This window comes from Syngnathus scovelli, chromosome 3 (assembly GCF_024217435.2).
Source record: "Syngnathus scovelli strain Florida chromosome 3, RoL_Ssco_1.2, whole genome shotgun sequence".
Taxonomy (NCBI): Eukaryota; Metazoa; Chordata; class Actinopteri; order Syngnathiformes; family Syngnathidae; genus Syngnathus; species Syngnathus scovelli.
Genome location: NC_090849.1, coordinates 22,894,966 through 22,922,791, shown reverse-complemented (window position 1 = coordinate 22,922,791; position 27,826 = coordinate 22,894,966). Strand labels below are relative to the sequence as shown.

The window sequence follows — 27,826 nt, the reverse complement described above, 5'->3', positions numbered from 1 at the left end:
CCAGTAGCCATTTAAAACTATTTCTTCACACAGGTGAGTGCGTCTCTCGATAGCAAAAGTCTTTAAAAGGCACTCGGCAAGATTCAATTGTCATCCTGAATGCAGGTCCTCTTAGCTTGTCTGTATTCCCTTGTGCTTGTTCCTTTTTTTTTTTTTTTGCACGCAAATTTGTCCCAAGAGCCACGTCGGTAATCACATCCTCTTGCGTTTGTGCTCCGGGTTATCTCTCCGTCCCCTGTAACGCTGATGATGGAGCGGGAAGACCTGCCTAAAATTGTTGACGCTGTACAACCTTGTGTGTTGATGTGTCCTAAAGAAGCTTCTTTGATAGTTGGATGCTGCGATGGCAAATGTGAAAAGTTAGAAAGAACGACGGGTTGAATGGGAAGGAATTGTTAGCTCGACTTACGATTCACGCAGGCGATTTTAGGAACATCCCAATGTCCGTCGCCCTGACAACGGATGGTTGGGCGGTGCCTCTGAATGTATCCTGTGCTGCATTGGTACCTCACCAGCGAGTTGACCTCGTAGCGTTCACGTTGCCTCCCAAAGGTTCGGGCGTTCTCCACCAGGGGGGGCTGGCTGCATGCCACTGAGGAGCAAACGAGGTAAGAGATTGGAGGAATGATATGCTGTTGTCCGTGTGAAATTTACCTGTGCCCTTCTTGCAAGTAAAGGTCAGGTGGTAGTTGCACGGAACGTCGTTCCACTGGCCGTCCTCGTGCCAGATCATCACCACGCAATCCTCTCCCGAGGTGAAGAAACTGTCAGGCTGGCTGGGTCTCCAGTTCTCGTAGTGCTGCAATTCAAGAAGCACAAAAATCATTTTCATTGAGCAGTGATTCTCCTTAATGTCCACAAGAGGGCGCCTCTGCGCGAAAAGATGGGTATGAGGGTTATAAATCACCAAAGGGTCATTCCAGAAGTGCAAAACATTTTCCCTCCTGCTCATTCATTGTAAATAAACAACACAAAGTACATAAACATGCCGTCAATGCGTAATCAGAGTTGAAATGTAACTTTAGTGTAAGTGATTCCTAAATATTATTGCAAATACTATTAAAATGCCAAATGCCCCGCCCCCTTAATGACCACGTAAAAAAATAACCGATTTAATAGTCTTCTTTGTATTTATTAAAATTATAAATACGCTCTGAATTTTTATCTCTTAACACACATGCAACCATGTCACTAATTATTAATTTTTTGAAAATATGACAAAAAATGGTTGCTTTTTTAAAAAATGTTCATGATTCATGCCAAACGCATGTTTTGAAAAACATTCAAGTCCAACAGAATTTTGAGCATGAGAATGATTATTAAATATGTGGGGTTAGGGTTAGGGTTAGGGTTAGGACGTCACGGTTGAAGCGTTGCCATAACATGACATCACACAGTCTGCATGCTTAACATTACAAATGTTACTCCACGCATGTGCTGCTCATTTACACAACATACACACAGCTGGAACGCTGCGGGGTATCCGACGTGCAATCGATGCGACCTGCAGTCTTTCAGCGCATTGTGACTTCAAACGACCTCTTCAAAGATGAGACCCGCCTTAGCCCCCTCCTCACACACCCCAACCCCCGACCCCTACAACAAGTCTTGTCCCTGGGCCGTGCTACTCTATCATTAGGCTTTCCAAACACAGCAACTTCCTGCTCGCCCGGCTGCTAAGGTAACAAAACTGCACAACTGTGCACAGCAGGTTGCTAGCTTACTCCAAATAATCAAACAAACTGATCAGCCACACAAGTTTACGACAAACAAAACGTTTAAAATTGGAATTAGTATAAGGGCCACGCTGAGAATCATTTATAAAAATCACCAAAATACAAGGAAAAAATATACATTCAGGATTTTTCTCCTTATATGTAAGTGACATTAATATTCAAATATATATGACTAGCTTACCATAATGTTAGCTCTACTTTTAGAAATCAAGGCTCGAACAAAATTTTTCTGAACACTTAGCCCTACTACGCTACTGTAGCTCCCCATTGATCATGATAGTACAAAAAAAGTGTCAACAATCCGAGTATGTTTTTAACAAATGTGATTCCATCGGGTGAGTGTGACCACCCATGCGGACCCCCCATCTTGCTTTGTCCATTTCTCTGTCTTTCTGCAGACGGGCACAGGTGTTGTCCATCTGTGTTGTCTTCCTGCCTGGTGGCCCTTCCTTCCACCAGGCGGAGGAGGCCTCGAGGGGTTGCGAGGGGGACACTAAACCATACCTGTCTACGCCTTCCAGACTACACTCTCTATCCCCTCCTCCAAAAAGTGTCACCCTCATTAGCTGTCTCATTTAGATGTACCAGAAATGCTCTTTCCCAAATCTCAGTTACTTCCCATCAAGTCATGCTATCCCGAATAGCTTCTTCATATATTGTCAGGCTCACACTGTTCCCAGTTCATGAGAAAATCAACAGTGCCCTCTAATAAAGGATGTTCCTCTCGACACGAGTGCATCTGTCATTGACATAACGTCCAAATATTTAGACTGTCGCTCTGCCATGTTTGTTGAGGGGGCGAAAAGAAGTGCGTGAGAGTGCAACCGATCTTACCGTGGGGCTCCCATCAGTCCAGTGGAAGTCACTATCAAACATTTTATCATTCAGGCCGATCCACTGGTAATCCTGGCCGAGACCTAGCGACCGGAATAGATAGCGGACGAGATATTAGGAACCGTTTATAGAACAAAACAAAATTCTCCATTTCTAAACTGTGCTGCTCAGACTTACGATTGATAAATTGTTGCTCCTGGTGGGAATGGATGCTGGTCAGGTGAGCCCCTTGCATGCGGCACTCTCGCTCTGCTGTATCCCAGTTTCTTCTACTTGGGAAATACTTGTAGCACTGGCCCTGAAACTTATGCCAGCCATATTGACACGCCTCCGTGTCTGTAAGGGAAGATAGCAAAAGGAATTGAGGACGACAAGGTATCTCTGGTTAGTTCAAGAAATGTTATATGGGCAAAGTATTTGTCCATTTTAGGCTGACCACGCTGTCTTGTTCTTCTGTATCACACTAATGGTGATTCTTCCGTGGAAATATTATCAACAAAAGCCACTCTGTTAGTTTAAGTCCTTTCATTTCAGTGCAATTAAAAACGAATACAAAAGCAAATATCTCTCTTGAGCAAACACTTCTAAAACAGCAGCTGCGTAGTGTACACAATCTGAGGGTAATTCACTGATGAGTGATTGCTTGCAAAACAAAAGGCGGAGAATAGACACTCCAAAAAAGTGCCGATACCCCTCCCCCCCCAAAAAAAAACACTCGGCTCAGAATTAAATAAAAAAGCTAGCTAAAAAAAATGATACGAACATTATTTTGTGCTCTGAACTAGACCAATATGCTTGAAATTTGATCGAACGTACACAAAATAATAAAGACACAGAATACCATGTAAAAAAAAAAAAAAAATGTCACCAAAAACTTACCCTCCTCGCAAAATAGTCCAGAATAGCTCGGGAGGCAAAGACACGTGAAGCAAGCCAGCCCATCAACGCATGTCCCTCCATTACGGCAAGGGTTGGACTGACATTCATCAATGTCTAAAAAAAAACAGATATACGATTTAGAAACCACGAGTCTTCAAATTTGGTGTTCACACACCATGCGTACATATTTCCTACCTATTTTACAGTGATCGCCGCCATAACCCGGTGCACAGCTACATGCTAGCACGCTGCCGCTCATAAGGCAAGAACCTCCATTCTGACAAATGTTTTCACCACATGAGTCAATTCCTGCAAAAAAAAAAAAAAAAGTTCAATAAAGAACTGTAATTGTATTTGTTCATGAATATTTTTTCAAACATTAAAAAACCTACCGGAGATTTCAACAGTCTCTCCTACAATGGTGTCCCCCCGGGGATGGTCCGGAACCAAAGTTGTGTTCTTTCCTATGTCACTGTTTAGTTTGTCAGTCGGTTGGGTGGGGTCCACTGAGAGGAGATTCTGGTTTTGAGCTTCAGCTGGTGTCAACGTTCGGTCCGATGGGTGAATTGTAGATCCAACACTATAAACATTCCTCGACTCCACCGTTGATGCAGTAGTGGTAGCATCTAGCTTCAAGACGGTGTGGATTTCATTTGATCCTGAATTTGTGTACATTGTTATATCTGTTGGATTTATACTTTGATTGTCTTCCGGAATGCTCTCCACGATGTTGGGATTTGATCCCTCGTATTCAGGGGTCTCTTCATTGAAATCTGCGGAAACGATATCAACTGGGGCTTGGGTTACTCGGACATCTGTTTCAGGAGTTGGTTCGGTCATGGCGCCACTTGAAAGGTGTTCATCCGTAAGGTCGGTTGTCGTTTTTCCGGACACGGGAATGGTGACTGAAGTTGGTGGTACATCTAAGGAGTAAGAACGATGGGTGATAGCAATCTCTGATTGAGCTTGCTCCAATGATTCTTGGGGAGGTGTTGGGTTTTGTTGGGGAGGAAAGGTTGTGACGTAGTGTATCAAAATACTTTCCTGTGAAGGTATTGATCCAAAAGGGACTTCTGAAATGTGTTCTTCTGCTTTTGTTGTAGCCACTCCTTGTTGGTTGGTATGTATCATATCAATGGGTTCTAGTGTGCTTGTTATGTCAGTGTATTGTGTATTAGTAGAAATTCCGGGCATACCAGGTGATGGGGTTGAATACATCTGTGTCATGGGGATCTTAGTAGATGTAAAACCAGATGTTTCTTCATATAAAAATGACCCTGTTGGACTGGCCAAGTCTGCATTGTAGACACTCGGTATGGTGACCCCAGAACCATCTTCTTCTGTTGATGTGATGAGACTTGTCTCTGTTGACACAGAAGGCTCCTCATTCTTTGAGGAACTTGAACTTTCACTAGATGTAGCTGGTGGCCTTGTTGAATTCAAAGAGGACAATTGTTCAGTCACATCTAAAATGAAATCTACTGGTGGGGTTGTAGGGCTTAAGAATGAAGATGGGAGGGTACTGTCTGGATACTTTCTGGATGTACTACCCCACGTGGGGCTTTGCTCACTTGGGCTTTCGGGAGAAGTTTCAGATGAGACTAAATTGGAATCTGTCTGTGTAGTTTCTTGCTGTGGTTTTGCAGACTGAATAGATTGTGAAGTTGATAGAAGTATTTCGTCCTCCCCACTACCGGGTTCAGGTAACTCATCTAAATGTGACATTGGTTTGGGCTTCACTGTTGAAACTGTCAGTCCTTCGTTACTCGAGGTGCCAGGAACATGGGGTTCAAAATTGCCCGTTGGTTTCACGGTACTGGAGAGGGATGACCAGATGCTCGAAGGTGTAATGCTATCGTCAACGCCACTAATAATTTCAGGCTTCTTGGTGCTGAACAGAGATGAAGCTGGTGATGTTACTCTATCAACTGCTGTCAAATCTATTGTTGCCGTGGTTTTAAGACCAAACACATTTTCTCCTCCAGAACCTTCATCTGAGTCAAACCCGCTTGACTCTTGTTGAGTTACTTGACTGATAAGTGAAGTAGACAAATGTGCGAGAGGCGTAACAGTGACTGAATGTCCAGAAAGTTGTGAGGGTGATGTCACACTTGCGGCTGTGGGCGATGACGTTAAGAAGGTATCTTTGTCCTCACCATCCATCTGCTTGAGAACTGTCATTGTATGAGTATCAAGTGAGGAAACTGGTTGTGATTGTGTTACGTCATGGCTTGGTTTGATAGATACAGCTGATGATGAAAATGTTTCAGTGGGTGCACTAGAAGATTCTGCAGTTAAAACCGTTTCCTCAGGATATGCTTCAGACATGGTTGTGGAGTATTCAGAAGAGGCTGCTGATGTAGGTGTGAAGAAGTTTGTAGCCTCACTTCCTGAAGCCTCGGGCTCCTCGGTCACCTCCAGTTGTTGCAACATGGTGATTGGTGTGAGACCTCCTGCCTCTTCTGTCTGAAAGGTTGGGTGAAATGAAGAAGAGGGAACGTTGGAAATGGTATCAGCATCGATGATGATATCAGTGCTAGGGAGGAGTTTAGCAGACGGGCTTTCCTCTCCTGTGCTGTGGGTAACTGTGGAGAAGGATTCATCTTCATCTCTTGTATCTTCTGTAAATAGGATTGTTTGGTTGGGAGATGGTGTCGAAACATGCAGCACGATGGTGGATGTTTGGTCTTTAAAATCAGTATTGGAAAAGTTCTCATCTGTAGTTGAAGTGACTGAATCCAACGTTTCGCTTTCATCTGTTGCCTCTCCAAATGTAACGTTCATAATCACAGATGGCTTAGAAGTGAACATCTCTGTGATTTGGTCACCAGAAGCCTCACCTTTTGTCAAAATCAAATCTGGTGTGAATTCATCAGTTACATGTGGAACAACTGATTGGACAGTTGGCATCACATACGATGTTTCAGGGTTCGGTTTAACTGTGCTGAAGAGAGAAGGAGCTGCAGTCACAGTAGACCTGGGTCCGCTAAAGAGAGAAGATTCCTCAGTGACAACAAATTTTGGATTCTCCAGTGTCACTGTTGTTTCTTGGCGGGAAGGTACGATGATTGTTTCACTTTCAGTAGAAGTCCTTTCATGAGATGTTGTAGCCCAAACTTCTGTGGAATGTTCCCGTATGCCATCCTTTGTTGTATTCTCTGATCTTGTTTGGGACTCAGGTGAAAAGATTGTTGATTTTTCTGTAGACTCCTCATCAGTTGAAGACTCCTCAGAGACAGCAAGCGGAATGGGTGAAGAACTGATTTGACCTGCAGTGGTGTCAAGCACAGATGGCGTTGCTATGGGTATGGAAGTTGTTGATGTGTCCAAAAATTCAGAACCCGAATTGTCATCCTCAGTGAAGACACCACTTCCGAGCTCAGTTACGTAAACCTCATTGCTAGTCTTGTATGGTGCTTGGGTTGATTCCCATGCGGACTGTCTGCTCGGTTGAGTTGACGAATCATATGTGCTCTCGTGGGTTTCTGCCTCATCAGTCGTTTCAATGGCGATATAGCCACCTGACCCATCTGAACTCATCTCCAGATCAGCCTCTTCAGGGGAAAGCCCAGAAGTCTCCATGTCGACATAAGTGAACGTCTCTTTTGAGGGAAAAACAGAGTGACTTGGGATTTTCATGCGTTGAGTACCTTCTTGAGGATTGGATGAAACACTAAATAGATTATCTCCCGAACTTTCTTCATCAACAGTAGCTGATGGTCTGATGGTGGTTTTGGAGAAGGTGGTCTGTTCTGTCGATGGTTCTGTAGATGATGTCATTTTCTTAGTAGTAAACAAAGAAGACACTGACGTCACTTGAGGTTTTAAGGAAGTACTTGTTTGAATTTCAGGTGATGGTGATGATAGTTTCCCTGTGGTAGGACTGATGGATTCTGAACCGGCATCAAATTCGATTGGAGTATCTGAAGGATTTTGTGTAGCCATAGGTTTCTCTGTATGACTCATGTTAAAGGTTTCTGGAGACACTGAAGAAGGTTTATCAGTACTGTGGATGGCTGACAGGGTTACTGATGCTGTCGAGGCTTGACTGTTGTGAGCTTCTCGTGTTGGAGTCATTGCTGGTGTCTCTGTACTGAACAGTGACGAAACAGTTGTTATTATTGACGTCTTCGTAAATCCATCTGTACTATCTCCAGAACTCTCAAAATCTGTGGGAGTGGCATATGATTGGATTCCAAGTTTAGTCGTTGAGCCAGTGTGGGAAGGAATAGACTCAACCATCATGCTGGATCCCTCATCCACTATGTCCTTCATGTCTGAAAGAGCAGATCCAGATGGAGTTGGTTTCTCAGTACTTACAAAGGACGGTGCAGAAGTAGCAAATGTTTTTGAAATGTCACTCGTTGAATTACCATGGGAAGTACTCCCTGCCGATGTTCCTGTAGCAAACATAGGAGAAGGTTCTCCAGTTAATTCATCACTGCTATCTCCAGAAATCTCAGAGTCAGCCGTGGTAACTGATGATGACTTAGTTTCATAACTTTGCGTTGTTTCAATTGAAACTGGCTCAAGGGGATTCGTACTGTACAAAAAAGTGTCTTTCGTAGAAGTCTCCTTTTCTTGAAGTGGCAATTGTGTTGGTCTTTCTGTGTGATACAATAAGAAAGATGTAGTCGATGAAGAATCTTTTTCGGTCATCCTGGTTATTTGTTCACCTGAGCTCTCTTCTTCAATATCTGACAAAGTCGGAATAGTCCTCAGCGGTAAGGATGAGTCCTCGGTTTTTCTGACAGGTTCAGAAGGTGATACTGTCATTGATGAGGTGCCAGTGCTAAACATCGAAGAGGAGGACGTTGTTACTGAAATGAATGTCTCTCCAGTAACATCAATGAGAGCTCCTGAACCTTCAGTGGTACTGACTTTTGTTTCAGGTGTCATACTAGATCCAAGTACGGACGTAGATGACCTCAAAGGTTCTGCTGTTGGTTTTTCGGTACTGTAGCTGGTTGAGAGGGCAACGGAGGTGTTTGACAGAGTATCGGTCTCGTTTCCATGGGATGCTGTTGCTGCTGGTGTATTGGTAGGAAACACTGAATTAGTCATTTCCGTAAAGTCCTCAATGCCGGAACCATCTATGTTATTGAGAGTGAAGAACGAGGACACTCCAGGTTGGATGGTTGATCCACTCAGAGAAGAAACAGAGTCAACCGTGGTCGTTAGACTACTCGTAAGTTCATAATCAATGTCCGGAACAGTAGACACTTTAATGGTTGAAACCGTTGGAGACGCTGCCATTGTGATCTTAAAGACAGAGGTCACAGAAGTGGACGGATTTTCTGTAACTGATAATGTTTTTGCTTCATGGCTTTCTGATGTTTCATTGGGCATTCCTCCATGGGCTTGTGTGTAAGGAAGAGATGAGGAAAGACTGTCCTTGTCGGCATTTGACAATTTTGTGGGTGTCTCTGTGTTGAATACCGAAGACAAGTCTGGAGATGCACTGGGCATCTCAGTAGATGGTCCGGGGTTATCAGTTCCATACATTGAAGAAAAAGAAGTCGTTGACTCTCTAGTAGGACCAACGTTGTGTCCCGAACCTTCATTCAAATTGGTATTGACTAATGAGAAGGATTCAGTTTCAGGTGTTAGACTTGATCCAATTACTGGCTCAGTGCTGACCTCCTCTTTCTCAGTATTTGTGACTGCAAATGAACTAGCGGGAGATTTTGTTAGTGCCTCGGTGGTGGACAGAGTAGAGGAAGATGTTTGAATGAAAATGTCTGCGCTTTGATCACCCGAACCATCGAGATCTACCGGTGTCAGAGCAGAAGTTGTAATGTGATGAGGTATAGGAGTTGTTTTTGTACTATACAGAGATGATGCAGCAGTACTTGAGATTTCATCCTTATGTGATGATGTCACAGCTGGTGTCTCTGTACTAAACATTGAAGAGACAGTTGTTTTGATTTCTGACACTCCAGAAAACTCATTGATTGTGTCTCCGGAACTTTCAATGTCTGTTGCCATTGCAGGCATCGTGGTTGTTTGATGGAAAGATGGTAACGATTCAACCAGCACACTGCTCATAATTCCATCATCGATATTTGGAGATGTCTGATGGAGCATGTCTTGAGTCTGTTCACCTGAACCATCTCCATCTGCTGGGGTTAAAGCCAAAGCTCCCTGACTCGTTGATGAACTTGTTTGTATTTCAGAATCCACTTGAGTTGTTTTTTCAGTACTACGTAGGGATGAAGCAGTTGTTCGAGGTTTGTTCGAACTGTCTTTCGTCCGATCATCATGCAATGTTTTGGTCGGTACGATCTTTGAGTCACCACTAAAAACATCGGTACCATCTCCAGAACTCTCTGTGTATGTGGTAGTATGGACTGAAGCCACTTCACTCCTCATTGTTGGGCCATTGATGGTTGGTATTGGTTTTGTCACATCAGAGACCAGGGATGGTTTGCCTGGAACTGATGTCATGTCTGGTTCATGGTTTTCTGCTGTTTCATGTGAATTTGCTTCTTGGGAGTCAACAGTGTTCAAAGGTGAACTTGTGGAAAATGTTTCTTTATCCTCAAAATGCAGGTCAGTTGTTAATGATGAAACTGTAGAAGATCCTGGTAGTTGTTGAGACAGCTCAGTTAGCTCGGCTTTGGCTGTTTTGGAGGGCATTGAATTGTTCTCAGGTGTAAGGGATGCATCAACAGTCTGGCTTTTTTCATGCGACATTGAAGAAACAGATGTCGTCATCTCTGAGGCACCACCATCAACGCCATTTCCAGAATTCTCTGTGTATGTGGTAGTACCGACTGAATCCAAGTCACTCCTCATTGTTGGTCCACTGATGGTTGACGTTGTCACATCTGTTTCCGCTTCATGGCTTCCTATTGTTTCATGTGAGTCACTAGTAAAAGGTAGACCTTCTGGAAAGGTGCTGCTGACAGATAATGATTCCGTTTCAGGTGTACTAATCTCCGGTGCTTCATCCCCTGATCCATCACCAAGAAGTGAGGTTTCCTCTGTCAGTTCAGAAACAGGAGTCTGAACTGGTTTTTCCTTTGTCTGATCCGTTACAAATTTAAGTTCCTCTTTGAGTGAGGATAAAGTAACTGCATCTGAAATTTCTGAACCAGCAGAGAATTCCCTGGAGACCATGTTGGGCAGTGTTTCTGTGGCCATCATTGTTATGCTAGAACCAGAAGATTCTCCTGTGGGTATTTTAGACTCGTCGATATTTGTGACCGATGTTGAAGTCTCTGTGCTGTCAAGTGTACTTGAGGTGGAACTAAATCTAGAGGATGGCATTGATATTGGATTATCAGAAAAAGAGGAAATTGTTGACATCACTTGCAATATGTTTGGTTTTGAGATTCGGTCAGTATTGCTCGTTTCCCCGTCGGAATCATTCGACACAGTTTGGAGAGAAGCTTGAGAGGAATCTTCAGCAGCTGGTGAGGCAGTGGCGCTTTTGATTTCTACTGTTGCCTCAGTTATGTTTGTGTCTGTGGGAAGATCTGTAAAAAGGGACGGATCCTCTGTTTTGTCTGTCTGAGTCACTTGTGAGTCACTCATCATAGTTGTGGGAGCGCCCCTGGACTTGTCTCCCTCTTTTTGCGTAGTGATGACGGTGAAGGTTACCTTATCTGATAAGATTATTTGGCTGCCTTCTGTTATTTTGGTCGTTTGCGCTTCAGATGGTGATGCAGTTGGAAAGAAATGAGCAGTTGTTAGTAACATCCTGTCTGTGGTTTCGGAGCTAGCTTTTGGTGTGGTTTGAAATGATGTGGTGTCTCCCGGAGTTGCAGTTGGAGCAGAAGATTTGTCTCTCTGTGTGGAGCCCTCTTCAATTTCAGAAAAAACGTCAGGGAGTTTTGTTTCAATTGTTGGAATATTATCAGAGTCAGGGTCATCTGGGTTTAGTTTGCCTGTGCTTGAGAGGAGCCTTATCGATTTAGTGAAGCTATCTGCTGGAAGGTTGGACCATCCATAAGCCAACTCTGTGGTAGTTTCTTCATTTCCGCCTAAGCTTTTCATATTTGTCACAAATTGGGTACCTTTGGCTTCTTTGTCCTCTGGACTCAGCGGATTATGCGTTATCTCATATTTTCCATTAATAAAACTAACAATCGGAGAGGTAGTTACAGTGGCAGGAGATAAGTCTGGGTGTCCGCTCTGGAGGACAGGCTCATCATCAAGACCTGAGGCGTTGGAATGGTCAGGCAAGACAGGAGACTCAGAGTTCTGCAACCGATCATCTGCAATAAGAGAAAGGAAAAGGCTAAAGATCAGAAAATGTGCAAGGATTTTATTTTTTTTTATATATAAATAAAACAAAACAGCGGATGACCAAAATAATATTCACAATAATCAAGTATTACAGTCCAGCAGTATTAATATATAGTTAATTCAAGTGAAAAACTTATCTTCTATGTGCCCCCACAAATATAATAATTATGGTAATTATTATTGGATTGTTGGGATAAAATTAAGCTGATTAATCAACTCATTTTTATCCTCAGGGGGCAGTTTTTTTTTTTTTTATTATACCGCTCACGTCCACACGTCAGTGAAAAATATGCGTTTTTACAGTCTAATATTTGGAAATCAAAATGAATGAAATGCGGATTTCATCAACAATATGAACACCAACGTAGAAACTGCTATTTGGAATTGAATTATTCCCAAACACATCATACTACGTCAAAGAATCGAGTATACAATATCAGTAGCTTATTTTGGGCTGTTCCTATGCAACCCAGACAAGACATGCCTCCAACTTTTTCCCAAAAAAGTTTCCCACAAATCCCGAGAGAGCAAAACGTATGTGTCATCTGAGCCGCATGACATGATGTAGACGTAAAAGTAGCTGGAATCGCCCATTTTTCTCACGTGGCCTCCAGCTGTCCTGGCAGCGAGCGGAGACTTTGTGTTAGCGCTGACATCACCACTCGATCTCAGGTCCAGTGTGAGCTACAGAAAGGGCATTTATGAGCTACTCCAAGACATATGCTTTCTGTTTGTCTTGTTTTTGGGAGGTGCGCTGACAAGGAAAGAAATTCTACAAACATTGTAGACATTGGATTGAAGCGCAGTCATACAGTCTATACAGGAAGACTTTCTCTGTAAGCACAGACATACGTCCATACAGCGACTGGAAAGTGACTTCTAGTATTCCGTTAAACATAGGGAAGAACCTAGAGAACAGTTTCCAAGGAAGCCAAATAAGCAATAAATCACAGACGACTCAGAAAACCATTGTGTCATTGTTGAAGTCAGTGCGGGCAGACAGATCCTGAATTATAGTGTGGACACCTGAAATTCAGAAGTGAGCTTCTGGTCCAATGAAACGTTCTGAGACTTTTGAAAGAGAAGCTCTTGAAGACAGACACACAGACTTGATATTTCAAGTCAAAGCAAATCGAACCTCCAAAGAGAGGAAACAGAAAGTCTTGAATCGTGGAACGTGTTCAGCGTTAAAGATGTTTGAGGTCTTACCTGATGTGTTCTGCTTTTCCTTTGCGACTGTCGTTTCCGCGGCGACGCTGCCGCTGTCTGTGGTTGAAACCACTGGAGCGGTTGTGAAGAACTCGGCATCGATGTTTGCTGTCGTCTCAACCGGTGTGAGGACATCGCCGCTTTGCTCTGACATCTGTTCGGCGGACTCTTCCAAAACACTCGTCGACGCGTCATCTGATGTCACGTCTTCGATGAGAATGGGAGCACCCGTCCCGGTTGCGGATAGACGTTCTTCTAGTTTCGCGACATGCTGTATTAGGACTTTGTTCCCTGTGGTCGTTTCCAGTGGTGAGGGGGTGATGGTGCTGATGTCCAACTCATTGTCAGCAGGCTTGGTGTCACATATAAAAGTCGTGGTGGTGGGGATGACAGTGGTGGTAGGGATGTCCGTCCCATCTGTGCTGAGCAAGAGATCCTGTGATGGTCCTGTGACAGGAAGAACCTCTACCAGTAGACCTGTCTCTATCTCATCAGTGTGGCCATCATAAAATGGAAATTGCGGTGCTGAGTCAGTTGGTGTCGAACTGAAAACCTTTTCACTTTCAACTTCGCTTGTCGTGTCAGTGAAATTAGAATTGAGAAGGGTTTGCTCCGTTTCTCCCTCAGCAAACATGGGCTCTGTGCTAGGAGAAGCATCTCGAAGCACCGCGTCACTTTCGATCGTACTGATCTCGATGACCGAGTGATCGTCTGGCAACGTGTCACCGCGATGGGGAATTGATTCGACAAACGTTACATTATCATCTGCAAAGTCGTCAAAGTCTGGGTCTACTGGTTTTAGATCATCGATGTCTTGGTCTTCCATTACGGTCGGAGCCACTGTGGTAAATAACTTCTCTTCTTTGCCTGCTGGAGTGGGTCGTGGTGGAACCATACTGGTAGAGAACATAGATGGATGATCTGTAAGAACTGGGTCCACTTCAGCTTCTGATCCAATTTCAGAAGTAACTGCACTACTCTCAAGTAAAGGAATGATGGAGGAGCTGAAGGTGGTGCTTGTGTCGTTGATCACAAAAACATCCACGAAAGAAGTTTGGTTGACTATCTGTTTCCTTCCTGTAAAATACAAACAGTATAAAATTCAGACAACAAATATTCTCACGAAATTACAGTTTGTGGGAATGAAGGGGCAATCTGTTAATTGAGCCATCTACCTTTGAGTCTAACGTGGTCATCAAACTAATGGACTGATGGGTCATTTAGGTCCATCAATTTTGCTGATTTTCCCTAATTATTTGAAAAAAAAAAATAGGATTGCTGCAGATAAGCAATACACCCAGTTTGCAGAAGAACTCTGCTTCTTTAAACATTTCCTCAGGTCCCCAGAACAACAAATGTGACTCGTGGAACAGAACATAAACATTTACACCCACCCTGCCCTTTTACTGTGTAAACTCTTTACACAATTCATTAGCGCTTGAACCTTTCTGCTTTTTTTTCCCCGGTTCTCAAAGACAAACACAGCTAAAAAAAAAAAAGATAGTCTTAGATGACCAGATGGCTTTTATGAGATACTGCGTAAGTATCGGTAGCATCAAAGTTATTCAATAAAAGATATATAAAATTAAGTAACCAGTGTTTTTGACCCAGTGAAGCATACGTTTAGATTAGCATGCTAGCTCGCCCTCGGAAAGCATTCCAGTATTTCACGAGGCCTCTTGGCAAAATAAAGTGCCCGCCCCTGTTTTCAACGTTCCTCCCGTTGCTCGTATTCATTGACTCACACACGAAATGTAGTGACAAGCCTTTCGAGAGTTTTCCTCAATGACACATAACTTGTTTAAACACATCTTTTAACATACACATAGAGTCTCTCCATCCTGGTGAAACTATTCCTGATGTCAGGGACGAGACAGGATTTTTCCAAACGGGAAAACAGAGGCAGCTTTCAAAAGCAGTCCATTATCTCACTGTAAGATTTGAGCTGTTGCATTTACTGACGCCTTTGTTTTGTCCGAGGCAATCCGGGAGCCAATCAGATGGCAATCACGCCCTTTTTTCCCTCCATTCCAAGTTGCAGCGGGTCCCGAAAAACAAGGCCGCTCAGATGGGGGCGTAAATACAAACGGCTGACACGGAACACCCAACGGGGAGGCTGTTTGTGTGCCCTCTGAACTCCGTGGAGACTTATCACCACGAGAGTCAGGCTTCCTCAGAGCACTAAATGGCCAGGGCAGGGGACGGCTTATCTGCCCGAGCTCTCATTTGTAAAGATGGAAAGGCCGGGTCAAAGGTCAGCGAGGATGACTGAATTTAGAAGTCCAGCGGTAGCTTTGTCCATTATCCAAATGTCTGTTCTGATAAGTATGAGTGAGAATGATGGAGCGAAAAAGTCTCTGACAGCGGAAATGAACGGAGAAAGGCAAAAAGGGGAGGAAGATAGTGAGCCTAAAAGGGCTGACAGGTGAGGGATTCCGCCGCTTCTCTAAAAGGAACCTATCAACAGTTGTTTGCTTTGCCCTGAGGGTGCCGATTAGTCGGGAATTGTCCCAGTCGGCTAACTTCCAGTGAACCACAAAGCGTCACCCCTGTTGAGATGTATTGCCGGAGTCCCTTCTCTTCCCGTGGCACAACAATGACCTCATTGGTACGCATACTTGAATCTATTGAACAGGACAAGCCCTGAGATCACATAAGATGTGTCACAATTGAAATGAATGAACTGACATGGAAGCTACGGCAAAAGACAATCGAACCGTGTTTGAATAGTACTTGAGCCGAGAATGTGGTTTAGATCAATCGACGTGGGATAAGCCCAAAGGAGAATGAAAACTCTTGACTAAAAAACTTCCAATTAAAGTACTGGCCAGTTGGACTAATCATTTTTAAGTAAACAGTTTGTCACCATTAACTCTCCCCTTTTGGCTATTTTTTTTTTTTTTTTTTTGCAGAAATGGACCAGGGGAAACAAAAAAGTCAAGTCAAGTCAAGTTATTTGTATAGCCCTAAATCACAAACAGTCTCAAAGGGCTTCAAATAGCCAAAATTGACAATTATTCTCAAAGCATCCCCTGATCTTAAGCTCTCAAAAGGGCAAGGAAAAACTCAAAAAAACCTTCCAGGGGAAAATGAGAAACCTTGAGAAGGGACCACAGATGGAAGGATCCCCCTTTCAGGATCACCAGGTTAAAAAAAAAAAAAAAGCTAGTGACAACTGGACACTACCTGCTAAGGAGTATATGCTTTTAAAAGTTTGTGTATTTTTAATTAATGCGAACCTTAATGAAAATCATGTATCAGAATCTGACGTAAAAAAAAAAAATTGTTTTGTACCTACAAGGGAATGTATAGGGGGAAAAAGTGAAAGGGTGGGGACTGAGTAGAAGATGAGATCATCGTCTGGGAGGTTTTACAAAAACGTCTGCACCTTCAATCCCAGTTTTCAATGAAGCCAACATATTACGCTGTCAACGCCACCCCAAACAGGTAACGCCATGTTCCACGAAAACTCAGTCAACACCACCGACTCACCTTTGAAACAGTACGCTCCCAGTTGGGTTGTCGGTTCCGGGAATCCGGTTCGGTTCCGATAGCGGTACATGGTTCTGACTCCTAGCAGGCCTCCCCCGCACTGAATTTTGGGTACAGAAACGGGATGCCTCGCACTGCCGTCTGAGAGCCAGCCGTAGTCACACCTGTCGAGACCTCGTCGCCACGCGGCGTGGAGCTGGCCGGGGGTTGCCAGCTCGCTGTTTCTCCTCTTACATTCATCCTTGGCTTCCTCAAACGACATTTTCTTGGACACGGGAGCGTAGAACACATCACCTGGAATGACGATGAATAAATGTTGGATTATTGTTTACGATTGAAATTAATTTATTAAGCTCATTTATTGACCAACGCACACTTTTGCTTCCAGGTCGTCATCAAACTACAGCCCAAAAGTAGACGACGGGCTGAAAATATGTTTTCATTTAGTCCAGGGTGTAACATTTCAACCAATCCCATAAAATATATTAATTCCTTTGATTTACAACGCCATCGATATCCACCCTAGGAATGTCGCCCATCCTTAAAGAATGACACATATGAAGTCCAGAAGGTTCCGATGGTTGATTTTGGATTTTATTTTCTTCACCCTTTTTGACTTGGACTTTCAGTAAATGCGCAATCAAGATTAAAATCTATGAAATCAAAACAATAAATTTTATATGTCAACATACAAAGATGACAGCTAGCTGGCTGTTGGTTTAGGTTTTGCACTTTGGCTCACACCAGCGTGTGCATCTGTTCACACAAATGATGCAAATGTCATTTTAAATGGCTCCGTTTGTTGCAATGGAATATCTCCGCTAAATAATCGAAATGGAGACTGGGCAAAGATTTAAAAAGTCATTAAACGGCTCTGTTGAGTTGGATTGAGCTTGTCAGCAGTTACAGTCTGGAACATGAGTGTAAGAAAAACATGGAGGGAAAATCATCAGAAACAATGCCAGATACTTTCGCAACACCATTATCACATTTTTTTTTTTTTTTTTTTTTATTGGCCAAGTTACAACTACAGAGTGTCGGATAGTTTTTTCTCTTACCGTAAAGTTTGTCCACATAACAGTATACGTCATAAGTCTCGCTGGCTTTCCTGGTTCCGTATGACCTCACACCAGGTTTATTATGGAGGTTGCCATAGCAACCCTTTCTGGGTTTTATGATGGGGTATCTATGCACACAGGTAATGGAAGATCTGTTTTACATTGCTCCGATATGTGTACAATTTTTAAGACACATTTGAAGTACGACGTACCTCACGGTCTGGTCAGCAATCCAGCCAGCGTCGCACTGATCGAAACCGTCCTCGTATGCCGCATTCAGCTGTTCGAACGTAGCGATGCTTGCGCCGATGTTGCGGCAAGCCTGGACTGCCTTGTCGTAGTCTAACGTGTACCTGCTGAGGTTGGCGCGGTAGTGAAAGACCACACCTGGACGCAAAAAGGGAAATCTGTTCATACAGCACGATGGATTCATAACTTCATCGGAATCTCCAGGTGGAGACTTTTAGCTTGCTTGTTATGTCCAAATAACCGTTATAATTATAGAAGTGGAGTTCGTAAAATTACAACTCAAGTCTGGTTCCATCCTCAATCCTTTCAGCAAGCATCTCAGCTTGGTGCTTGCCTCTTAGTCATATTAATATTTTCTGCATGAGTCCAGAGTACCCAGAAAAAAAAAGAATCTTCTTACCATCAACATTGAGGTCAACTGTATCGCGGGAGTCCTCGATGCCGTACATGACCTCACAGCGATACGTGCCCGCATCGCTCGCGAGCAGCTTGCCCATTGTCAAGGAGGCATCACCCACATCTTCAGGGTGACTGGGCACGGATACACGGTTCTTGTAACCGGGTCCAATCTTGACGATCCCATTTTGTGCCACTAACACCGTTGACTCGACGTCTCCTTCTATTTTGGTCCATTTGATGCGTAAGTAGTCTATGGAAAAACCCACGGTGGTGTTTGGGTTTGCTGGTGATGAGGTTGGAATACTTGAGAAGGAACAGGGAAGGTTAACCTTCCCGGAGAGGGTTCCAGTGACTGGCCTGATGACTGATAATGTGTTGCCGACTGGAAGGGAAAACAAAACGAGACAGTTAGGGACATATTGAAATATGAATCTGTCTCTGAGGGTCATCCATATACTGTCAAGTCTTTAGGGACTCTTTTGCATCGATAGTGTGTGAGAAAATCACCGAAACTGTCAGGAACATCTTGGAAAGTCACACCTCATCTTCTAAATGATGCCCAATTTTATAAGGACTGTGTAAGTCTGTTCCAAATTGAGTGACGTGAGCAAACATGGGTGCGGGGTTCTGCAACTTGTTTTCATGAGTGCTCAAGCGTCGGCAATTAACTTTTGCTGCCAGTCAAAAAATAATATGCGGTTTCAGACAGTATCTAGTGGATCCTGCAGATATATCTCGGTCCACTTCCGACATCAGGCAGACAACCTAACACAACTGAATCACGCTGACTCATGTGGGGAAGACGGAATTTGCTGCTTTTTTTTTCCCTTTTTCGTAGGGGTTGCGAGCGGGGGTAAGAGGGGGTTGGGGAGAAGTGAAGGGAATTTTGTGGAAATGACGGTGGGACTGCCTTCCAGGCATGAGTGTGCACAATTTAACAGAAGGCCTTATTAGGAGGAGAGGTGAAACCAGCTGTTATTTGCAGACTGGGAACTCGCTATAATTGAAAGGTGTCCCTCCATCCTCAGAGACAGACAGACAGACCAGGGGCCATGAAGAGCCTTAGGGGGGGCGATGAGTACCCCAGGTGCAAAGGTCTTAGGACACACTGTCACCTTGAGAAAGCTCTCACAGGATGGTTTGAAGTGGGGGTGTCAAAATGATTGCACTGCAGTTAAAGGGCCACGTCCTAACTAATTTGATGTCAAGTGAGCTGGACGAGATAAATTATGGCACAATTAACCCGTGTTTTATATTTCCTTCGGACACAAAAGAGGAAGTTTTCTTTTGTTTGTTTAGCTATTATTTCTGCTTTTTTTTATTATATTTTTTAAGGAAAGTTTTCTCTGCTTTTTAAATGCATGGATATATTGAAGGGAATATGAAATAATACCATGGAGACAAATTTTTTTTAGCCAATAACAAAATATTGCGATAACTAAAAATGTCACAAAACATTAAAAAATATATATTTTTACATTCTGGGCCGGATTTAACTAGTTGGAAAGCCAGTTTTAGCCCGCATGCCATATGTTTGATAATGCCAGTTTATAAATAAAAAAAATTGAGAAAAAAAAGATGGTTAGCGAACTGCAAGGCATCACGGGGAACATGTAGCACACGGTTAGATGTGACCTTGCCAAAAACAAAGACAAAGAGTCAAGCTCAGGAGATGAGAAGGGAGAAAAGGATGCGCCCGAGAGGAGCATCCAGGTTTGAAACCTACCGCTTGCACTTGCTGCTTCACAGAGACAATAAAGCCACAGGATCTGCTTTATATTTAGTACCATCTGTTGACAAAAAGACATAATTGGCCATTTAGAAACAGGGACATTTGTTCTTGTTTGTTGTGGCTTTTAAAACGGTATTCTCTTTCAAAATAATCATTATCAGACCAGCTTGGCAGGAGTAATAAAAGTAGCAATTTCAAAATTCAGTTGCTTTCAGGATGCTGGTGTCAAACTCAGAGCCCGGGTGCCAGATCTGTTTCTTGTTGATTTATTCTTGTCATTTTAGCTGAAATTTTATGTCAAAATGTAAACCATTAACACATTTTCCCCTGAGGTTGGATGAAAATGAGTTTGAAACAGTTGCAGCAAGGCTCCCTGTGGGGTCAGGCTGCACATGAGGACTGGCCCACCCACCGCCCGTACACTCAAGTACTCTCTTTAAACAGAAGCGATGCATTGTTGAAGGAATAAATTGTTACTCTATATCAATATATCAATAAAATTACCCCCCAAAAAACATATTTTAGACAATATGGGGCGCAGATGATGAATCACATGACATTGACAAAAACCTAATCAAAAATAATAATAGATAAATTATTGTTCGTTTACTTGAGAAAAATTAAAAACATTTATCAACAAGCTGTCACCTAATACCCGCGCGGCTCGTGCGCAATACAAAAAAAAAAACATTCGTGAAGGTTATCCGAGGACAACACAGCATCGTTGGGTGGCTCCCTATGAACATTTTCTTTTTATTATTATTATTAAACATGTAAACACCACACAAAATTGCCCCATGAGAAACATTATCCCTTAATAAAATTAATTAAAATCGCACTTACGGTGAAGCTGCTATTACTCCATAAAATACCCAAATATCTCCTTAAATCCAGTAAATCCCAGTGCGTAACTTTCGTGCGTAAACGCGTCACCAAAAGAGCGAGCGCAGTACTCCGTCGCTCTCTTTTGATGCTCCAGAGCTTCGTGGAGTTGGTCTTGGTCTGCAGAGCGAAAGAAAGGCTTGAACTGTCGCCGATGGACGAGTTGACTTGGGCTTTTAACGCACGCTGTTATTTCCTTGGTGTCGCGGGAGGAGGGGCAGAAGAATGTCCATCGGGAAAGTGAATGAGAGAAACAACTTGGGGAGGAGAGAGGGTGGGGGAACACTTCATTTGGCTCTTGAGGGACGACGCATCATCGTCCAGTCAGTTTTCCCAGGTAACATCTGTCAATAGGGCGAGTCCACTCTTTATTACCCCAGTAAGACAACATTTATGGGCCAGTCCAGAATTGGAGGATAATGGAGGTCACTTCTTATCCTTACGCCATGAAATTTCAAACGGTCCATGCAGAAAATGCACTTGCTGTTGAAATTATAGCCTAAAACACAAAACTAAATCTAAATAGCTGATGAGCACCACTAAAAATGGGGTTTCTCACTTTGTCCTTTCTTCTTGCTCACAAATTTACCTATTAAATGTTTTTAAATCAGCTTTATTTCTCATGACTTTTCTAACAAATGTTTTAAGGCATCTAGGGCATGATGGGAAACTGGTGGCCCGCGGGCCATATGCGTAGCCTGACCATACTCGGAGCGGCCCCTTGATTAATAAAAATAAATTTAAAAAATTGAGGGGGGGGGGACTCTGAACGTAACAAAAAGCAAAACATACAACATGACGAATAAAATGTCTCGCACCCCTTGGCCATGGGTGCGCAATGGAAACAGGGTGGTACAGTTATGTCTCGGCTTCAAATTGAGTCACAACTTCATGTTGTTGCCAGCAGTGCAATTCTGTCCGTTACCAGGTGGAGGGAGGGAGGGAGGGAGGGAGAGAGAGAGGGTGGGAGGGATGGGTGGGGGTCTTCTCAGATACTTCAGGTTTGAGCAGTAGTGGGAAGTTACCAAGTATTTTGTCAGTAAGTTTTTACATTTGAAAACTTTCTTATTCCTTCTCTGTCAAATAGAATTATAAAAATGATTATAACAAAGAGTATAATAGAGAAAAGTTGATAAAAAAAATATAGAGAGAAACTCATGTGATTGAAATCTTTCAGTTGTGCCAAGTTATCAAAAAAGTAATGAAAAGATATTTTCATTTTTACGCCACCTATGAAGAGACATGCATCAGAAATAGAAATGAAGAAAACCAAAAATGGATCATCTCATGATGGGAATTACAACGGAACATTAGTTTTCACATGATTCAATTTTCAACGTTAAAAATTCTATCATACTTTTTATATTTGCGCTGGCTTTTCATCCCTAAAACATGTGACTCGGACGTTTTTGGAATGGCTGCGTTATGCGAAGTGCTTGCGACTCATTCTTTGATTCTCATCATTCCGTACGTTCATTCGAAACAAAACTGACCTTCAAATTAAAAGCATGCTTCTCTCTTTCGTTCTCTAACCAACCCGTATCCTGGATGGAATTTACCGAGACGTTAATTAACAACCGTTTAGTTTGGACTTACAAGAATCATTTAATCACTTTTTAAATGAGTCACCAAAGTGAAGTTGCAAGTCAAAATCGTAAGCACGTTGCTTTTCAGCGGTCATAAATCACGGCGTAAAAGAGCCAATCGGTGTTTGATCGACTGCGAGGGGCCCCATGATGAGCCGCATATCGTACGACTTATAAAAGTGGTCCATCTCCGGCCCCACGCCACGACAGACAGCATTAAAGGGGCATTAAATTTCTCCCTGGCCCCGCAGGGATGTTTTATTGAAACGGTGCAAGCATTTTCTTGTAGGGGAGGGGAGGGGGTCGTGTTTAGCAGTTCACTGCTGGAATAATTCAAAACGTCCAAGAGAGACCGGAAAGCCTCCAGTACCATAAACTATATGACTTCTGTGCAAAACATTGCCAAGTAAGAATAAACTTTGGAGTGGGAGAAATGTAAAAATGAATGTTTCAAACATAACTCAACCTAAGCACATTTTCCCTTCATAGATCAAATCAAAACTTCCTTCAAAGAGCAAAAGACAGAAAAAAAATTCAAATGACAAAATTGAATCAAGCTTGGATTGAAAGCTAACTGGGGAATTTATTCCAAATATAGACAATCTTAAATCAGACACCATTTAAGGACGCTTAGTGCCTAATGGTTAGTTGGACTATAAAAAGAATATTGTTCGATTCATACCTGGCTCAGTGTCTCTAGAATTCGAGCTTTCTTATTTCATGATTCATAAAGTTGCACACTGTAAGGGAGTGAGGCTTCCATTGTGTGGGAAAATGAAGTTGCCTCTGGACAGATGTGAATCTTGATCCTATGGAGCCAAGCATGGAGGCCCAGACCACTGAGGATGATCCCTCAAGCTTTATTTGGAGGCCAAGAGAGGTAAGCGGCATCAAATTTGCTGTTTTCATTTTGTCTTCTTCTCATGCCGTCTTCCACCCCGAAATTTACAATAGCGTGGCGATCGGTAACACAACCCGTATGTGAAAAAGTGATGGCTCCCAAAAGCCCTTTCCATAAACAATTTCCAGAAAATTGATAAATCACCACCGGGTGTGTAGATAAAACCTATGAAGCGGAATATGTAGCACCGCAACTTCGTCTCGACTTCAACGCGGCTAAAACGGATTTTCCCATGCAGATAATTAGAGTAGTTAAAAGCAATAGCGTAAAATACAGATTTCAAAGGCGATGAGATCGGAACATCCCGTACCGTTTATGTCTGCCATGCACAAGCAAAAAAAAAAAAAAATGTGTACCTTTCCGAATTAAACTGAACTCAACAATAAAGATTCGGATCTTAGTGAAACTCGCAGCGCTGGGAATGAATAACATGCTAGGACAACGAGTACTGTATACACCCAAAGCTTATTAAGTACTTGCACCCACTGAGTGGTCCCAGTGACGGTGACTCAGCCAACTAACCAAAACGAATCGGCCTCATCTTGAGTTCTTTTGGTGATTATTTGGAAAAATCCTGCTGAACCACAGAGACCACCACCATTTTGCAAACTTCTGAAAGAATGGCAAAGGAACAAACAGAGAGGAAGTGTGTGTGTGTGTGAGAATGACGCAAGAAAATGGGTCGGTAACGAGAACCAGACCAGGTCCACGTCATGGAGCTGTTTCGTTAGAATAGAATAGCATTGTGCAAACTGGACAAACTTTAAGATTCTCCAGAAATCATGTTCACTCTGTATTCCATCACAAAGCTTCTTTTTATCTTTTTATTTGATTCAGTAACAGTAATCCAGTGATTGATGAATACATCACGTGAATATATACCGTAATTTTCGGACTATAAGCCACAACCGTACCAGCTAAAATTCGTGATTCAGGGTTCAAAATTTGGGGAAAAAGTAGCGGCTTATAGTCCAAAATGTACGGTATATATATTCTGACATATATGGTATTTCACAATACCAGAATTATAAAGGCCAACGGCGACGAATGGCCAGACATGCGAGAATCCCGAGTCTTTTTCAAATCATTCCTGTCAGCGGGACAAGTCGCAGCCGTGACCTCAGGACCTGAAGTTGGTAGCCGAGGTGAGGGTTAGGAGGGGAGGAGAATAACCCCATTAACCTCATCTTAACACACCTCAGCTTCGTGAGGTCAGTAGACGAGTGGATAACAATGACAAATATAAGCAGGTCAACGCTAAGGGGCGGGGCTGTCCAAACCTTTTTTCCGCAGAGAATCAATGCAGGCAAACGACACGTCATTGCGAATGTATAGAAGTATTTGACAAAAAATGGACAACGGGATGAAAAAGGCCCCCGGGGTCACAGTTTGGACACCCCTAGTTGAAGGCATCAATAAATGATGGGGGTGAACCTCAGCTGGAAATGACAAATAAGGTCCAACAAAGCAGGAGTGGTTGCCTGGAGATGACACGATGTTTTCTGGGTGTAGCCAGCGCAAGATGTTGCGCTCTCCTCGGTGTCACCCGGAGCCAAGACTTGCTGAGTTCAAGGCCATTGTTGAAAAATGACTTCCATGCTCCTGGTGTCATCTCAAACGCGTTCTCCAAGTTATTAGTGGCAACGCCATCCGTTCCCGGGAACGTTTTGAGGGAACGCTCGCTTCCTCTTGATCACGTGATCGGTGACGCATCTGAGCGCATTGCATGACGGCACCACTGATGTCTACACGCAGGATGAGCATTATTAAAACAATCCAGATGTGATTTTTTTCTTTTTTTTTTAGGAGTATAAATTGGAGAACCCCCTTGAGGATTAAAAATGGGGGAGCTGACTAGTCATAAGGAGATTGCAACAGTTTGTCTTGGTTGGTGTCCATGCGGATTCCCAGACGTCATTTCACAGAGGAAGAAGCAACGATTCGAAGAAATTTGAAATCATAATTTGATTTTTTTCGTTGGGGAGGAAAACATGGTGGTTCATACGTCTTTGCTGCGGAAGATATGAAAATCCAACTTGCTACATTTTGAACACAACATTTTAAAGACAAAATCCAAGAAAAGAATGTTTCCTAAAATTTGATCGCTGCTTTGAAAATTCTACCCAGAATCTGTGACTAATTTTTATCAAACGCCTTCTGATTTCCAGTGAACAAAGTTATCTTCCAACAACAACGTCAAACCGCGTTTTACGGAAAAAGTAAAAACATTGATTGTGACGTAACAAGAAAGTGATTTGCCGTCACACTGTCGCTGACGACTTGAAACATGCAACCGAGCAAAATTCATTTTATGACAGCGTGTCAGAAATAGCTTGAAAATTACAAGTTTTTCATGGACGTCTGACAAACCTGTGATTCATTCCATTTTAGAAGTTCCTGGCTTTTGGTCAACAAGAAACATGGTGTGGTCCAGAGAGAAACCCTGGCTGGTCTGATTATGGCCTGCGGAGAGAGACACATACTTAGATTCAGCATCATTCATCTCAAGCAAACAAGCTTAGCTGCCCTTAAACACTTGGAAAGTTAAATCCAGATTAGATGGACAAACCGTGATGGAGACATGAAAATTTGGGCTGGGGTAATCCATATGTAGAATTTGAGTGATTAAGAAAAAAAAATACCGGAACAAATTGATTTACTCTACATTGCATTTAACAACAATCACTTTAAGTAAAAACTGTTCAATTTTTTTAAAAATTGAATGGTAATAAAAATGATTAGTAATATCTCTATTTTTTTTTTCAAGTAAAGACAATTTCTAATTTTAGTATTGGTATCTTTGCGGGTTGCATAAAACGTATCTGGCCCTCGGACCTCGAGTTTGACATCTAGCGGCACCTCCCGCGAGTGATTTAAGAATAACAATAAACCCCGAGGCTGTGTTTATTCTTTTTTTCCAATTCGGCTCTGTCATTAGTAAAAAAAAAAAAAAATTACACGGCGCATCTTGAAAACATCTGTCTAATGACGCGAAATAGTAGGAAAAGTTTATTGATACATGAGTGGTGAGTAATTTTCGAAGACATGCTTTGAGTGAACACTCCATGTCTGCACTTGGCAGGAGTTTCGAGGTGTGGCGGGCGTATTATCTTGCATCATGAGGGAGTTTGTAAGCGACTCCGACCTCGCAGACTCCGTTGGTTGTTTGGTTGACGCAGGAAGTAAGATCTGCCTGCGTGGACGCAATCACGGTCGACTTCGTAGTTCTCCCCAGAATTTAGCCACCAGGGGGTTTACACCCTTTGCTTATTTGTGCTTTGAAGTTTTTTTTTTTTTGCTTATGTAGGTAAGTTATTTTCAACTGGGGAATTTTATTGGCTGGTAAAATGCAATAACTGGAAAAAGACGGGGGGGCGGGGACACTATGGCTCGCAACACGACACAGCAGTTGAGAAAAGTGTGGAAGTGTGCCGAGCAGAATACGTCAGCAGCTCTGACTGCAGCTCCGTTTGGACGTTTGCCAAGCTACTTGTCTGTTTGGCTGCTTGTCTCGTTCAATAAACATCCCAAAAGTGCATCAGTGAGTGCGGCCATCATTTTTTCATCTGAAGCCTGATCGGAAGTCAAAGTGCGGCTGGCAGAATAAAGCTAATCGAATTGACTACACTGTACACCATAGGTGTCAAAGTTACAGACAAAGTGACAAATTGTGCGTCGACTTCATGTGTCAATACTAAAATTGCAAATTGATATTGCTCAATTTGTATTACCATGTATCTTTTTAAAATATCGGAGCAGTTTTTACTCATCTCTAATGTCAACACTTATTTGTCAGTTTGCTGTGTAGCCTATATTGTATATCACGTATGGCGTTGACAGTCATAATGAGCGACAAAAATGTCGCTGCAAACACGTGGTGGACTGCATAGACATTTATTTCGGATCAAACACAAACCGGCGATGAGGATGGTTGGTTCCAGCGATGGATGGCTGTCCTGAAATGTTTCCTCTTGACTGTCTGGGATGTCGTCCTCACTTGAAGTTGCTCTTTGGAAATAAAAGTAGTGTCTGTATTATGTAGGGTCATTATCAGTCATTATTTCATTTTATAACAAAAAAAAAGGTGGGGAAGCAGAGTCAAGTCTTCCGTTGCATCCAAGTGGTTCTCGTTGTCTCTGAGGTTTCCATTATAGTCTCCATATATTAGCGTCAATAAGAATAAATCATCCTCGTAAGTAGAATTATGCATATGAGAATTTATGACACCATTACAGCTTTTGAAAGTACTGTACTTAAATCCAACTGGCAAAAAAACTATTTTATCTACTTTACAGGAATACAATTTACAACGCCTTGGTTATTATGTTGACCAAAGTAAAGTTTTTTTTTTTTTAAGACTGGAAACAGATTCCACATGTGATTACAACTTAAGGTTGGGTTGTAAAAATGTTAATGGTCAAATGCTTTTCTAGAAAATCAATAATAATTAAAAGAAATAGAAAATACTAATAAAAAAAGTGTGGGTACTGTTTGTCAAATTGTCATAACAGTCCTGGTACTTTTCTGACACATCAGGTATGTTAATAATCAGTTGAAGTCACAATTTTTTGCAGCTGACCTTTGCTTTCTTTGAACGGGGGCAGTCGGTCGGAGCT

General features: G+C 42.6%; 1 protein-coding gene across 2 annotated transcripts; it reads right to left on the bottom strand.

Annotated features, from left to right (window-relative positions):
• Positions 1 to 136: 136 nt before the first annotated feature.
• On the bottom strand, positions 137 to 27,217 carry vcana (versican a). Of its 2 annotated transcripts, XM_049763734.2 has the most exons (16): positions 27,127 to 27,217; positions 25,581 to 25,673; positions 19,836 to 19,899; positions 18,111 to 18,491; positions 17,674 to 17,848; positions 17,462 to 17,589; positions 16,404 to 16,697; positions 12,912 to 13,988; positions 3,842 to 11,671; positions 3,645 to 3,758; positions 3,450 to 3,563; positions 2,748 to 2,906; positions 2,571 to 2,653; positions 655 to 799; positions 410 to 592; positions 137 to 338 (listed from the first exon to the last, which is right to left on the bottom strand). In XM_049763734.2, exons 3-16 carry the CDS (start codon positions 19,897 to 19,899, stop codon positions 193 to 195), a joined length of 10,893 nt encoding a protein of 3,630 aa, XP_049619691.2. In that variant the 5' UTR covers positions 25,581 to 25,673; positions 27,127 to 27,217; the 3' UTR covers positions 137 to 192. The 2 variants fall into 2 exon arrangements, with proteins under 2 accessions (XP_049619691.2, XP_049619690.1); XM_049763733.2 differs by lacking the exons at positions 25,581 to 25,673; positions 27,127 to 27,217 and adding an exon at positions 20,685 to 21,409.
• Between the last annotated feature and the right edge of the window lie 609 nt (positions 27,218 to 27,826).

Excerpts from the sequence above, each read along its gene's own strand:
- vcana (XM_049763734.2), bottom strand. The coding sequence starts at position 19,899 with ATGGTACTAAATATAAAGCAGATCCTGTGGCTTTATTGTCTCTGTGAA. Across the intron at positions 17,590-17,673 it reads ATTGCTGACCAGACCGTGAG|ATACCCCATCATAAAACCCA; the intron begins GTACGTCGTACT and ends CTGTGTGCATAG. Across the intron at positions 13,989-16,403 it reads GGGAGCGTACTGTTTCAAAG|GAAGGAAACAGATAGTCAAC; the intron begins GTGAGTCGGTGG and ends TGTATTTTACAG.